The sequence below is a fragment of the Protopterus annectens genome, chromosome 8.part0 (genome assembly GCF_019279795.1).
Source record: "Protopterus annectens isolate FY-2018-M chromosome 8.part0, PAN1.0, whole genome shotgun sequence".
In the NCBI taxonomy this organism is placed as follows: Eukaryota; Metazoa; Chordata; order Ceratodontiformes; family Protopteridae; genus Protopterus; species Protopterus annectens.
This window is the reverse complement of record NC_056741.1, coordinates 1,242,761,614-1,242,775,643: the sequence shown is the minus strand read 5'-3', so window position 1 is coordinate 1,242,775,643 and position 14,030 is coordinate 1,242,761,614. Positions and strand designations below refer to the sequence as shown.

The 14,030-nt window shown below is 36.2% G+C and overlaps 1 protein-coding gene across 1 annotated transcript in view; it reads right to left on the bottom strand.

The window, feature by feature from the left end:
• Window positions 1-14,030, bottom strand: part of LOC122808452 (vomeronasal type-2 receptor 26-like) — a 373,770-nt gene that overhangs the window by 91 nt on the left and 359,649 nt on the right. The window contains exon 4 of the mRNA XM_044079413.1: window positions 1-880. This exon is cut by the window's left edge and continues 91 nt beyond it. Coding sequence (XP_043935348.1) covers window positions 1-880 — 880 coding nt within the window. The remainder of the gene's footprint in view (window positions 881-14,030) is intronic.

Here is a 14,030-nt window from a genome sequence, read left to right as displayed (position 1 = left end):
TGCTCTTTTGTATTTAGTTGAGGTCTCAGAAGAATAATATAGCATTTAGGAATAAATATGCAGATAAGCAATCCTGCACCAGATGCCAAAATTGCAAAAACCTCTACTGCAACCATATACTTCACTTTTGTACTCAAGTATGCTGGAATAAATGAAAGCCACACACTAACAAAGACAAGCATACTAAAAGTGATAAATTTTGCTTCATTAAAGCTGTCTGGCAACTGCCTTGCTAAGAAAGCAGCTACAAAACAAACAATGACCAGAAAGCCCAAGTACCCCAGCATGCAATAAAATATAGAAAGTGAGCCTTCATTACATTGTATTAAGATTTTTCCATCTTCAGATTCCATGTTATATTCTACAAATGGAGTTGAGGTACCCAACCAGAAAATGCATAGAATCAGCTGCACTGCTGAGCAAAAGAGGACAATGAAGTAGGGGAACCGAGATCCTACCCAGTTCTGTAGACTGCCGTTTGGTTTTGACGCGTTAAATGCAATTACTACAACAGTAGTTTTTGCCAGTAGGCAGGACACTGACAGTGAGAACATAATGCCAAATGCCACTTGACGAAACATGCAACTTTCTTTTTCAGGTTTACCAATGAATATGAGGGCACATAAGAAACATATAATGATGGAACTCAGAAGAAGGTAGCTTAGTCCACGGTTGTTGGCTTTGACTATTGGTGTGTCGGAGAAATAAATGAATATACAGAGGATGGAAGCTGTAATGAATGAAAGGGTAACTGACATTGTTGCCAGGGCTGCTCCAAGAGGCTCGACAAAGGATAAGAATTCAATTGTTTTCGGGATGCAGAGATCTCTACTTCCAGTTGACCATTGATCTTTAGGACATTTCAGACAATCAGTTGTATCTATTGGTAAATACATAATATAAATAATTTGATATTAGAATGTCATAATCAATTGTTAATTTACTAACAGCCATATCTGTTCACAATAAGCATGAATTTGTTGGATTTAGATGCATATCTGTTAGTAATAGTTGCATGAAAAAACTTGAAAATGAGCATAGGTGCATAAAAAAATCAATATTTACTAACCCCCAAACACATACCACATAAGATAGCCAAAGTTAGTCTTAACAATGATTGCAAATACATAGCATATAACTTCATTATCAAAGTGTGACTCTAGTTTAAGATTGTTTAATGCATTAATTCACAAACCACATAACTCCCATATTTACAAAATTAAATATTTGCAATTAAAAAGATCTTTATTTTATTCATACAATGATTTAATAGGGATGGAGCACAGATCCCATTGCACCAATATCAGTTTCTGCCCAGAATGTGAACACATATAAAATGGAAAAAATAAAAGACTACAATGAAAACAAAAAAATAGTTATAAGAGAGAAAACAATGATTTAAGAAGGTTGTCAACAGAAACCACTGTGTACAATATTTACATCAGTTATAGTAGTGGCATGTTGGGAGTTAAAGAGATACCATAATGAAAATGATAGGTAGTATTAGTCAGAGAGTAAGGAGACTAGGTTATGTGGCCTAAAGTACAGTAAACTCTCAGTTAAACATGACCCATGGGGATTGGTAGATACTGCATATCTGTAGCTTCGGGTTGCTTGACAGTTACTATTAAAAATAGGCCTGACTAATACTTTACCCTATACTATTTGTTTGGTTTGACTTGTTCTTAGGTTGGGGAGAGAGGGAATTTATTCATATATTCCTTTTTAAAACTGTAAAACTCTAAAAAGTTAAGGTATGTTTCTGTGGAGGGGAGAGAGAGTGCAACACATGAAAATTGTACTGCATTTCTTTGTTTTTTTTTTCTTCTGGTTAACTGAGAGTTTACTGTAGAACATTTACAAGCAGCTTGTGCTGCTAAATGTTATTTACATTGTGTCTGAAAGGAGGAGTAGTTAGAGAGGTATTTAAGATTTGAGGGAAGATCCCACCAGAACTTGAGACCAATGGTGAGATGGAGTGGTTAGAGCACTGAGGCCTGATTTTAAGTGCTTGCAAAGGAGGTCATGCGTGGCTATGAGATGTAAGGTTATAAGATGAAGGCTGTCTAAGTAAGTTAAAGGAAATAGAAAGTGGGAGCTTTCTTTTAGGAGTTGGAAACTTTGGGATCCAAGGAGTAGATTGGCTTGTTGCTGAACCAGTAGACAGTTGGCTTTGCCTAGTGTAAGACATTGGTGGTTATACTTTCAGGAAGGAATAATGAAGTGACAGATGGAGTTAGAGATTGTTTGAATGGTGGTAGAGTTTCTTTTGGAGGCAGATTCTACAACAGGTGAGCAGTACTCAAGTTGAGCTAGAAGAATTCCTTTGCTAGTAGCATTTCTTGTTGGATGGGAGAGGAAAGAGATTTTGTAAGCCAAAAAGAGTAGGAAGTTTATCTTGTTTCTGGGTGTTTTCAAGATGATAATGGAAGTTAAGTGATGGATCAAGCCAGACTCCTTGGTTTCTGAAGGAGTTAGGCACAAAACAGGCACCATCAACCACAGGGCTAGCGAAATCCAACAATGAGGCACAGACCAGAAGTAGAAATAAACACAGTTTAATCACATAGACTGAGCGCTTTCTCCAGTACAACTGGCTTCATCAGAGTCGTTTAGTTTTGTTAAACGACTCTGATGAAGCCAGTTGTACTGGAGAAAGCGCTCAGTCTATGTGATTTATTGGATTAAACTGTGTTTATTTCTACTTCTGGTCTGTGCCTCATTGTTGGATTTCGCTAGCCCTGTGGTTGATGGTGCCTGTTTTGTGCCTTTTTCGTGGGTTCCTGTCTTGGAGCTGCTTGCATTTTTTGCTTTCTGAAGGAGTTAACCTGCTCAATGGCATTATTAAAGTGGTCAAAAATAAGAAGTGAGTTTTTTTTAACTTTTAGCGGAGGTTCAGAATAGCATAGTTTTAGTTTTTAAAGGAGTTGTGCAATATTTTTTATTTACTATTGAGACAGTTGATGAGGGAGAGAAAATCTTTTTGATGAGGGAAAGAAAAGCTTTTTGGAGATCATGTTGACTTGTCTGGGTTGTGTGGTTGGAGGAGAAGATAACCATGTCATTGCCATATAGAAAGACTGGACGTTAGGGAAGGTTGAGTGTAAGTTTATTTATAAAAATGGTGAAAAGAAAATGCATGAGTATGGAGCCTTGAGAGTCTCCTTTAAGTAAGGGAGTGGTGACTGGTGTATTGTTGTTAAAATTTACTGAGAAATATTGGTTGGATATGTAATTCTGGAACCAGAGAATAGCATCATGGCTAATCCAAATGTCAGTGAGGTAGTTAAATAGAACTGTGTGGTCAACCAGGTCAAAGGTTCTTGTAAGTTCAATAAATATAGCTCCAGTAAGGAAGCCTTTGTCCATAGCTAAAACGGTGTAATCAGTTAAGGTCCAAAGTACAGTGGAAATCCTGCAGTGAGACCAGAAACCATGTTGCTTAGAAGAGAGAAGGCAGTGTTGATTATAGTCCAGTTTGTCTAAGATTTTCCTAAGAGTTAGGAGGATGGAGATTGGGCAGTAATCACTGGGTAGCTTGGGGTTGGATTTTTTTGGGAAGAGGTATGATTTTTGCTGTTTCCCTTGGCATACAGTTTTGAGTTAAGCAAAGGCTCTAGAGATATAGAAGAGGAGTGACAGTGTACTCCCTACATTGGAATATGAACCAGGGGGAGACGGGTGGCTATTCCTGCAGGCAAGTCTAGTTTTGGTTTTCAAGGAGAGCTCTAATAACTTTAGTTATCTTTTTTAAAGTGAAGAGGGGAGTATAAGGCGAAGGCGGAGGACAGGATGAGTGAGGAAGTTAGTATGAGTGAGAAGAGGAAAAAGAGAGAGCATTGGGAGGAGTTTTATGACCTATTAATTGGCTGATCTCTGCACAGAATTGTTTAGGGGAGTGACAGAGGTTTGATTAATGTGTTCTTATAGCTCTTATGATGTTTAATTGCTTGTTCAGGCAGGTTTCAGAGAAAGGTGCAGTGATGTCTGGTAGGAGCTGGGTCAGACTGCCAGGAGTACCATGCTATATCTCTTGAGAGGTAGGAGGGTTCTGAATTCAGAAGTGAGCCAGGTGTTTTTTTTTTTTTTTGTTATTCTGTGAGATAGCAGAACTAAGGAATAATTTTATGGTTTCATTAGAATCAGTTTCTCTGACTCTCAGAAATAAATATCCAAGTTGCATTTTATCATGCTATCAGTCAGCCCAGCAGAAAATTTAAAACCTGACAGAATTTAATGCAGGTTTGTATGAGACTGGGCCGTTTAATGATAGAAGACCACACCACATGTATCAGAAATATATCTGGAAATGTATTAAGTGCCAGATATACAGATTCATGCAGGGGCCTTACTATAATTCATTCACTTGGCACAATTCTAACACATACAATAATTGCATGTATTACTTAAAGTGGAAAGAAATATAATGTCTGTCCTAGAATTATACAGGATTTAGCACAAGAAAATTGAAAACCTTATTTTGAACAACTATTGCTAAAAGGTGAATTTGCCAAAGTGATACCATCTTTGAGTAAACATGATGCTGACTACAACAATAAACAGCAAAACAAGAGGCATATAATGAAGCGATCAGTGAAAAACAACAGAATGAAGATGTGAAGGTGAGGTCATCCTCAGCCTTTCCTGGAAAAAAAAAACAGTAAGCATTTTCATCCATAAAGACGTATTCCATGACTGATGCCATTAAAACAATATCTCAGTAATGACTTCATCAGTCTAAGCCAATTAACTGCATTTTTCCAATAAAGGTCTGGGGTTGCCATAGCTTTGTTTCTTTACTTTTCTTGACTCTAACACCAGTAACACATTTCCTTAAAACCACTACCTTCAGGACAATTGTCAGTAACTTTCTTGTTGAAGTGTCCCTTACCAAGATTATTTCATATTTGCAGAAACTGTTACAAGTGAAAATATTGTGGCCACTGAAAATACAAGACTTGTAATTTCATTCTTTCCAGCATTTAGATCCTCCATTTTGGTACATGATATTTTTTCTATTTTCCTCAAAAAATACTTTTTCAACCAAGGGTTCTGATCTCCCAGGCACATCTGTTATTATAGATTTTTTTTTTCTAAAATCACATTTTAAAATAATGAACAGTCTTAAGAATATAATTATTGCTTCCCCATAACATGGTGCTATATCAAGTAAAATATCTATAAGGTTAAAGGACACAAAGGCAAAAAAAAAAAAAAAAAAACCCGTAGTTATAAGCAGCAGGACCATCTGATGCAGAATACTAAATGGAAATATAATTCTCAAATATGGTTCAAAGGAAGAACAATTTATGTGGTTAAATACAGATGCAATAATTATACCTACAATAGCCTAGGCCATGTTAATATAAACCATCAGCACATAAACTACTTTTTTGTCAACATTATATGACATTTCACCAAGTGTTCTGAAATACCAGTGATTACATTGTGTTAAACATTTTGGCAACAAATGATATTGATTTTCTAATTCGTGTAGAACAAGATCCACTAAAATTAAGCAGGCCCTGCTTTGGGTAACTTTATATCTCTGCTGGACAGAGCTCTGAATTTGTCCCTAGTGCAAGGAATGTCACCCATAGCTGCTATTTATGACACTCTGTTTAACTGCTGCACGTATTAAGCAGTTCTTATAAACTACAGGAATTTCATACTGTATTAAAAATCATTCTTCAAGGATATATTGGTTCTCTGCTATAAAGCAGTAACAATGACAAGTAACTGAAAATGTTGTGGAGTTCTAGAGTAAGATGCTAGCAACAGGCAAGGCTAAAGTGGACCTAAAAGATGCAAATGGCATTAGAGCAGAAATCAAAACTACTTGATGTGGATGCATAGCTGTGCCGGAAAATACGTTTGTGTTACTTTATACTACTGCTCAGTTAGGTCATTGTTCTAAACACTAGAATGATATATGATGCCAGTCAGAGGTGAAATGCTTATAATCAGGCTTTAGATGTCACTGCCATATCAGGTGACCACAGGTAATGGCATGCCAAGCAATGAAGAGCTGAGCAATCCCACATTGCAAATTAGCAAAATATGCCAAACATAATTACTCATAAGAGCTCAGTTTTGAAATACTCCTTCTGAATCAAGCTATTAAGCTGTCCGTATGCTGTTCACATTTAAATCTGCACCTTTTTATCCCACAGTCCTACACACTAGCTAGTGTGTGTGTATGTGAATATGATTCTCTGTGTGTGTATGATTGTACATGCGCATGTTTACTAGGTTTTAAAAAGATCAATAAAAGATAAACTGGTTGTGAGACTTACTGTCAAGAGTTTCTGCATTTTTAAAAGACAGTTTATTTCTTTGCCATCCCTTATTATTCAACTATATTTCCACAAACTGTTGGAAGTCATTGCAGGCGTATTGAGATGAAAAGCACAGAATGAATTCAGGTTTAGGTATCTTCTATTATAATTATATCTCATATATATTACTTGAGTTTTTCTGAAACTGTGGCATCTTTTTTAGTAGAGGAGAGCTGAAGGATGCAGTACCCCAGAAGGTCATTATGAGGAACAGTATGTTTCCTTGTAAAGTCATTACAGCCTGCTTTGCAACTCACTTGTCTCCCCGACCCAGTGATTCCTACTGGATCAGTTCAGAATTCTTTGGCCTTTTTCTACTTAACTTTGTATAATTCATCTTGTTCATGATAAACTCTGGATGTCTGTAGCTAACATGATGCTTGCATTCGTCACTGGCCTTTCCCTCATGTCAGGCATTATAAATGCCACTGGGCACTATTGGTTAGCTCTCTTGACACCATTTATGCTCTCTGGGTCCTGCTGGAGACTAGAAATAATACTTTCTGCATTCATAAGTGTGTTACTTTTGGTTGCGTGTTTTACTAGAGGCTCAGGATAGGGTTTGATATAGCTACATAGAAGAAGTATGTGTTGTTTTATATAACTAATTTAGACTTCATCAGTTAGGTATTTCATCTTTATTGACATTTCAGTATGGTAGGATGTCATTTAGCAAATGTTTGAATTTTGCTACATCAATGGTTGAGAATGTGGCATTAATTACCATTAGTAGCTCATTTATGTTAACAATTTTTAGTTTCAGGATTTTCCAACTTAGATTGTGAAAACTATTGGTGTTATTTTGGGCCAAAATAGTACTTTTAACATTCTCATTAGGAGGAAATGGTACCATCTTACTTCCCAGGAAAATGGTGATGTAATTTAAGGGTGCCTATTTTTACCCATGACTTGGTCATCCCTAAAATTTCATGGGTCTGGAATTGTGAGAATGAGTCAAGCTGCATCCATGAGTGTGATACTTCTCCTATGTAGCTACATCAAACCCTGTTCTGACCCACCAGTAAATCACACCACCAAAAGGAAATATATGAAGGAGATCAGCCAGACTGTAAATCTTAAATACCTTTACTCTTATTAAAAGGTCACAGTTAATCAGAGGTAGATTTTAAAAAGGCCCTGGAAAGGAGTCTCCTGTGATAAACTGCAGATATATAGTATCAAGAGTGTTTAAGAAATTCCTGTGTTAGTGAGAAAGAGGGAAATAAGTATATAGTATCTCCCTTTCGCTCCTATTTTTCTTTTAAAAATATTTTTGTTTTTTTAAATGCTCCTGACATGGTAGTGGCTGGCCATGTTAAATAATTCTACTGGTTTAGATGACAACTTTTAATTGTGCACTTTTGATTATCAGTTAAGGGTGTTAAGTAGGTAATCAACGTAGCAAACAGTTAAGAGTATAAATGCCTGTTCCAGTGATATTCCAGATAAAAAGTGGAATTTGGAAACATTTCATAAATTCAATGAGTCTGCGGCTTGATAGCAATGAGTGGAGGAAATTCATAGGAAAGAGTGGCCTAATGGTTAAAGTGTTTGCCTTACAAACACAAGGTACAGGGTTTGATTTTCATAAGGGATAATTGGCTAGGCTTAAAATGGCTCGCAAGGGCAGTTAGCCTAGTACTAACCTATAAACAAGGTCAGATATTGCCATTTAAACACAAGGTTTGGGTTTATACAACATTAATGTTGTCATTTAGAAAACATTTATTTTCTCTCATTTGAGAAGAACTTGCATTTTAACATACTTGTATTATTTTAAGATATACATATATTTTCTACAAAACAGCCAACCTTCTGCCCTGGAAAAAGAAAAGCTACAGAGATGCTGCACGGGACAGATGTTTGGGTCATCAATGGCAGAGAACATCGGGAGTAGATTGTCAGAAATGACTATCTTGGTTTAGAAGCATGTACGAATGCAACACAAGGACCAAAGGATGTGAAATCAGTTTAAGGTTTTCATGACCTTGATGCAGTTTGGTGAGGTGTTATTAGAAATAGAATATATCTATAAATTGAATGTGGAGATTCCAGTGTTCATCAGGAAAGTATTGAGATGATCCATAACAAATGAGATGGGCTTGATGACAGGGCCATTTTAATTATTTTCTAGACCCCAGACAAGAAAGTGCATCTCTGAATCAAAATATGGGGATTTCTGTATCATCTACATTTGAAGCATGTTTTGGGGGAAATTAAATCATGTTGTGAGGGGTTCACCTATGATTCTAGGTTTCATCAACTCCATCTGAAAACTGATTTATTCTTAATGTCAGAGAAAATTCTGCCTAGATGATCTGCATGTGCCTAAAATAAATGTCAATGTCTGATCCCTGTTTCTCTCTCAGACAAGAACTGAGTTGTATCCTCAGATTCACATTAAAATTTGAGGGTTTAACACCTCATTATTGTATAAAAAGGAGACAACAACTGAGGGATTGAAATGTCATAGCAAAAGTAATGTGGAGAGGTTCCCACCTCACATGAAAATTCACAGGTTAAATATCTTTATAATACATGTCATGGCAGAGAACCCTTAGAAGTGAAAAGGTCATGAAAGTAAATGGGACAATTGGATCAAGGCCCAGCTGTTGGAGTAAGAAGCCCAGGCACAGACAGCAAAGTTGAACAAACATTTAGCAGGAAATTTCCAGAGCTTACATAAAGAAGGTCAGAGAACAGCATAAAATAAAATAGACACACAGTTAAAGAACACTGGCTAAAGTACTTTAAGGGAGGTATTAAAGCAAGTAAGATAATGGCACTTAGAGATAATGTAACTTAGATTAAGGAAGCAGGAGGCAGAGGCAGTTAAAAATGTGCTAGGATGCTAAAGAGAAAGAGTAGCATTAAGGCCTTTAGCCAAGTTTTAAAAAGGTTATGTTGTCAGTTTAGTGCAAACGATTAAAGCTATATAATGCTAACAGGCTTTATCCTGTAAGAGTATGAGATCTTTAGTCTCTGTATACTGTGTTGCACTCAGTAAGTCACTTAACCAGCCAGTGACACCACCTCACCCATAAAGACAGTCCTGTGCCTAATAGCAGGTTAAAATTATTCAAAAGATAAGTTTAAAAAGGTTATGAACCCAACAGTTTGTGTGTTATGCTGGTGTAATGAGAAGGACCAAATGTATTTTCTGAGATCAAACTTTCCATTACTAACTAATCGTGCTAGATAAGGGCATTACTAACTAATCATGCTAGATAAGGGCATTACTAACTAATCGTGCAAGATAAGGGCATTACTAAATAATCATGCAAGATAAGGGCATTACTAACTAATCATGCAAGATAAGGGCATTACTAACTAATCGTGCTAGATAAGGGCATTACTAACTAATTGTGCAAGATAAGGGCATTACTAACTAATCATGCAAGATAAGGGCATTACTAACTAATCATGCAAGATAAGGGCATTACTAACTAATCGTGCTAGATAAGGGCATTACTAACTAATCATGCAAGATAAGGGCATTACTAACTAATCGTGCAAGATAAGGGCATTACGAACTAATCGTGCTAGATAAGGGCATTACTAACTAATCGTGCTAGATAAGGGCATTACTAACTAATCGTGCTAGATAAGGGCATTATTAACTAATCGTGCAAGATAAGGGCATTACTAACTAATCGTGCAAGATAAGGGCATTACTAACTAATCATGCTAGATAAGGGCATTACTAAATAATCATGCAAGATAAGGGCATTACTAACTAATCATGCAAGATAAGGGCATTACTAACTAATCATGCTAGATAAGGGCATTACTAAATAATCATGCAAGATAAGGGCATTACTAACTAATCATGCTAGATAAGGGCATTACTAAATAATCATGCAAGATAAGGGCATTACTAACTAATCATGCAAGATAAGGGCATTACTAACTAATCGTGCAAGATAAGGGTTTTGGGGATGACCATCATTTCTTGAGACTATATTTGAGAAGCTCAGAATTGTGAGTTGTTGGTAATGAATGATGGAATTAGTAAATACAGTCTCCATTTATTGCTAGCTAAAACGTGTCTAAATGGACTATGTGCAATGGCCTGAGAGGTAATACATTTAGTGATCAAGGGTGTGAAGATAAAGCTCTGACATGGTGGTACATGTGACTTAGCTCCCTGAACTGCTTATTTTAAATATGTTTTGCTTCCATTTTTATGAATCACTTTTTTCTGTGCTTTGCTTCCTGAAGGCTAAGTTAGAGTCATCAGTGAGGTAAGGGGCAGTTTATAATGTATAAAGAATTTGCTATAACATAAATCACAGGTCCCTATGGCATATGTGAGACTTTCTATTACAAATGGGTAGAACTGGTGACTTCATTTTCAGTGCAGATATTTAGCACTTTGAATGGAAAAGGTGGTATACATTTAATGTCATGAAAGATTTATTATCAGTCTTATTGCTTATGTCAATTATAACAATTTTGCTAAGGTTTTCAACAAAAGGCTGATGTTTTTTGTTCTATCCAGATGAAGTAAGGTTTGCACCAAGATATTAACGAATAAAAATATACAAAACACAGCAAACCTAGTATTTTGCATGAAGCAGTTGAAATGCAGATGGGCACTATTGATGATAGATACATATAAAACTATATACTGAAGGGGAGATAATCAAGACGGTATAGGGAAAATAGAGTAAAATTATTCGATTCACTCATGATAAAAATATATACTAATCATGGAAAGGTAAACAGATAATGATTATTGGGAAAATGTGCTCTTTTTTGACATATTCACTTTACTTTTTTCCTATAATTTTGTATTATAACAATTTTTTAGTAATCAATAGGTTAATAAAAATATAATGTAAATAAAACTCTGTTAATAATATAAGAATAATGTGTAGGAAATTTAGAACAATTTTTTTAGAAAGTCAAGTCTAACAAGTGAGTTGTTTTTTTTGCTTATGTTGTGTCTTTCGGCTTTTCCCGGTTAGGGGTCGCCACAGCGGAACTCCGGTCCGCTAATGATTGGCAGTTGATTTTTACATGCCGAGTTGCCAGCCCTGACACACAACCTTCAACGAACGTACGTCCATTCATGCATGTCTCCACGCAGAAGACGCTCTAACTGAGAATTGAACCGGACAGCGTCTTACTAAAAGGTGACAATGCTACAGCAGCACCACCACCGCGGATCCACACGTTTTTTATATGGGACCTATACGTAAAGTAGTCTTGAATGGATTTAAAGTGAGCCTTGTTTTTTAAACAAGAAACATCATTATTGAATTATCACTTGTGACATAGGCAATCATACATTTATATAAATGAAAACAAATCATATTGACATATTTTCAGTTGACAACCTTATGTATCACATATGATCTTCTATTGTCATTGTCAATCAAACATTATATATCTCAATCAAATCCTGCCTTCCCTTACACCTGATTCCTCCTCCAAGACATTATTTTGCATGTATTCTACCCACAATCCCCATGAAGATCCCACTTCTAGTTCTTTAATGTCTATTACTATATTGACTACTTCTGTTATGGTTGGTTTAGACTTTGATTTCCATTTTCCAGTAATTGTTTTTTGACAGCCACTAAAATTAAACTCAGCAAGGCCTTACTATGTCAATTCCAATTCTGTATCATAGTTCAAAAAATTATTTTATAAGTAACACCAATTTGCTCATCCAGCATTTCTGACAGAGTAGTCTGTAAGGAATTTTTAAAGTCTGTCAACACTCCCCAAACATATGCTCTCAATTATTTCTTTCTCCTTCATCACACCTCCAACATTTGCAGTCTACCTGAGGAAAAATTTTTGAAGGCTGCTTGTGGTGTAAAAATATCTATTGAAACTCTTCCAAACAAAGATCCTAAATCTTGACTTGGTTGCATATTTGGGAGCCATACATGTATCATCCCATTGTTTTTTTAATTGCTTATCCAGTCTCTCTTCCCAATCCTTTCTAACCTCCTCTGATAGAGTCCTATAATTATCATGCAATATTTTATATGCCCTACTAATTGTCATTTTTTAACAGCAACAGATGTTCTAGATTCTGAGAAAAGACTCTACAGTGCTGGTCTGTACTAAGGATTTCCAATTCCTTTCTCGGTCTATATTCTGATATCAGTCCTTGATAGGGAAGGCAATCTCTAGCCTGAAACCCAAATGAATTATTGGCCTCTTCTCATTTTGTTACTTTCCCTCTCTAATTAGATGCTCCCAGTACATTGGTTCCATTGCCAATTTTCTCCGGTAAACTTCAGCACCCTCTTGCCTATGCTCTACATCCCATAAATGCAGTCATCCTTACTGGCAGGATCTTCTTTCTCCATTCCCATGTTGGCTTAGTTCTTAGAATACTTTCTGCTACTTTATGACTATAATATTGTGTATGATTACTGTTATTCTCATAAAGGATCTGCATCCAGCATCCCATTCTCTCTTTATTTCTTGAGCTTCCCTGCTGCTTCATCATCCTCACTTTCTGCTTTGAATTATAGATTTCTGCTTGTGCTATGTATAGGAAGCCCAAAGTCAGCCATGTTATAATTTAAATGCACATCATCAATGTGAAATGTATTGTTCAGAAAGTGAAAAGTGTGTTTGGAGTCAATAAACACTGTGACTTGAGAATAACTCTGGTTGGTTTTGAGGAAATGTAGGTTTGGGAAAATTTTATTGCCTTGGGTTGAGGAAATGTATGATTCCTCAAGACTACAAGCATTTATTGAAGTTGGGATACAAGGCAGGATCATCCCCTTTCTCCCCTTTTTATCTCTGTATATGGAGCCAATGGCCACATACTTTTGGAAAATGTGAATCTGGAAAGGTATTAGGCTGGGAAGAGAGGTAGGCAAGGTGTCATTCCAAGATGCCATTAAGAAGTCAACACATAATCTACCTACCTACTTACTGTAAACTCAAAATTCTATACCTGTCAAAAACACCAACTGAGCCTACAAGAAAAAACATTTTTTCCATGGAGAAAATACTATCTCTTTGCTATCTCCATGGTCCAGCAATGCTCTACAAGGGTGTAAAAACTGCTCATTTGTACTATGATCTCACAATACAGCATATCTATATAAGCACATTTGGTAGATATTCTCTCAAATGTGAATCTTGTAACTGGTGCCACAAGGTGAAATCGGGTAGCAAATTTACAGTGAATGGTATAGACCATTATGTAAAAAGTAAATATAATTGCCACTCTAAGGAAGTCATCTACATGGCCACATGTGACCAATGCCTAGTATTTTATGTAGGCAAAACAGAAAGGAAATTTAACACCAGAATTTATGAACACAACTATGCCATAAGAAAGAATAATATTAACAACACATTAGTGAGGCATATCCAAGACAACACTGGCCACAATTTCACATTTATGGTACTGGATCTACATCATTGAGTGAAGTTATAACTACTAGCGTGGAATGCTCTGACAAGACTTCTGCTTCTACATTGACAGTGAGGTGGAAAATTATTTCTCCCCCCCAACAAGATAATTTTTTTTCATTTCTTTCACTGCTGTTCCGTCAGAACAGGAAGAAGTCGTTTAATCAGGAGAATCTTCGTTCAGGACAGAAACGGAAGGAACCACCAGCCTCTTACCAAAACAAGTCATTGAAGAAAATGTGGAATCTAAATTTAGAGACTTAGTCTGGAATATTTCAAGGTATGATTTGACTTTAC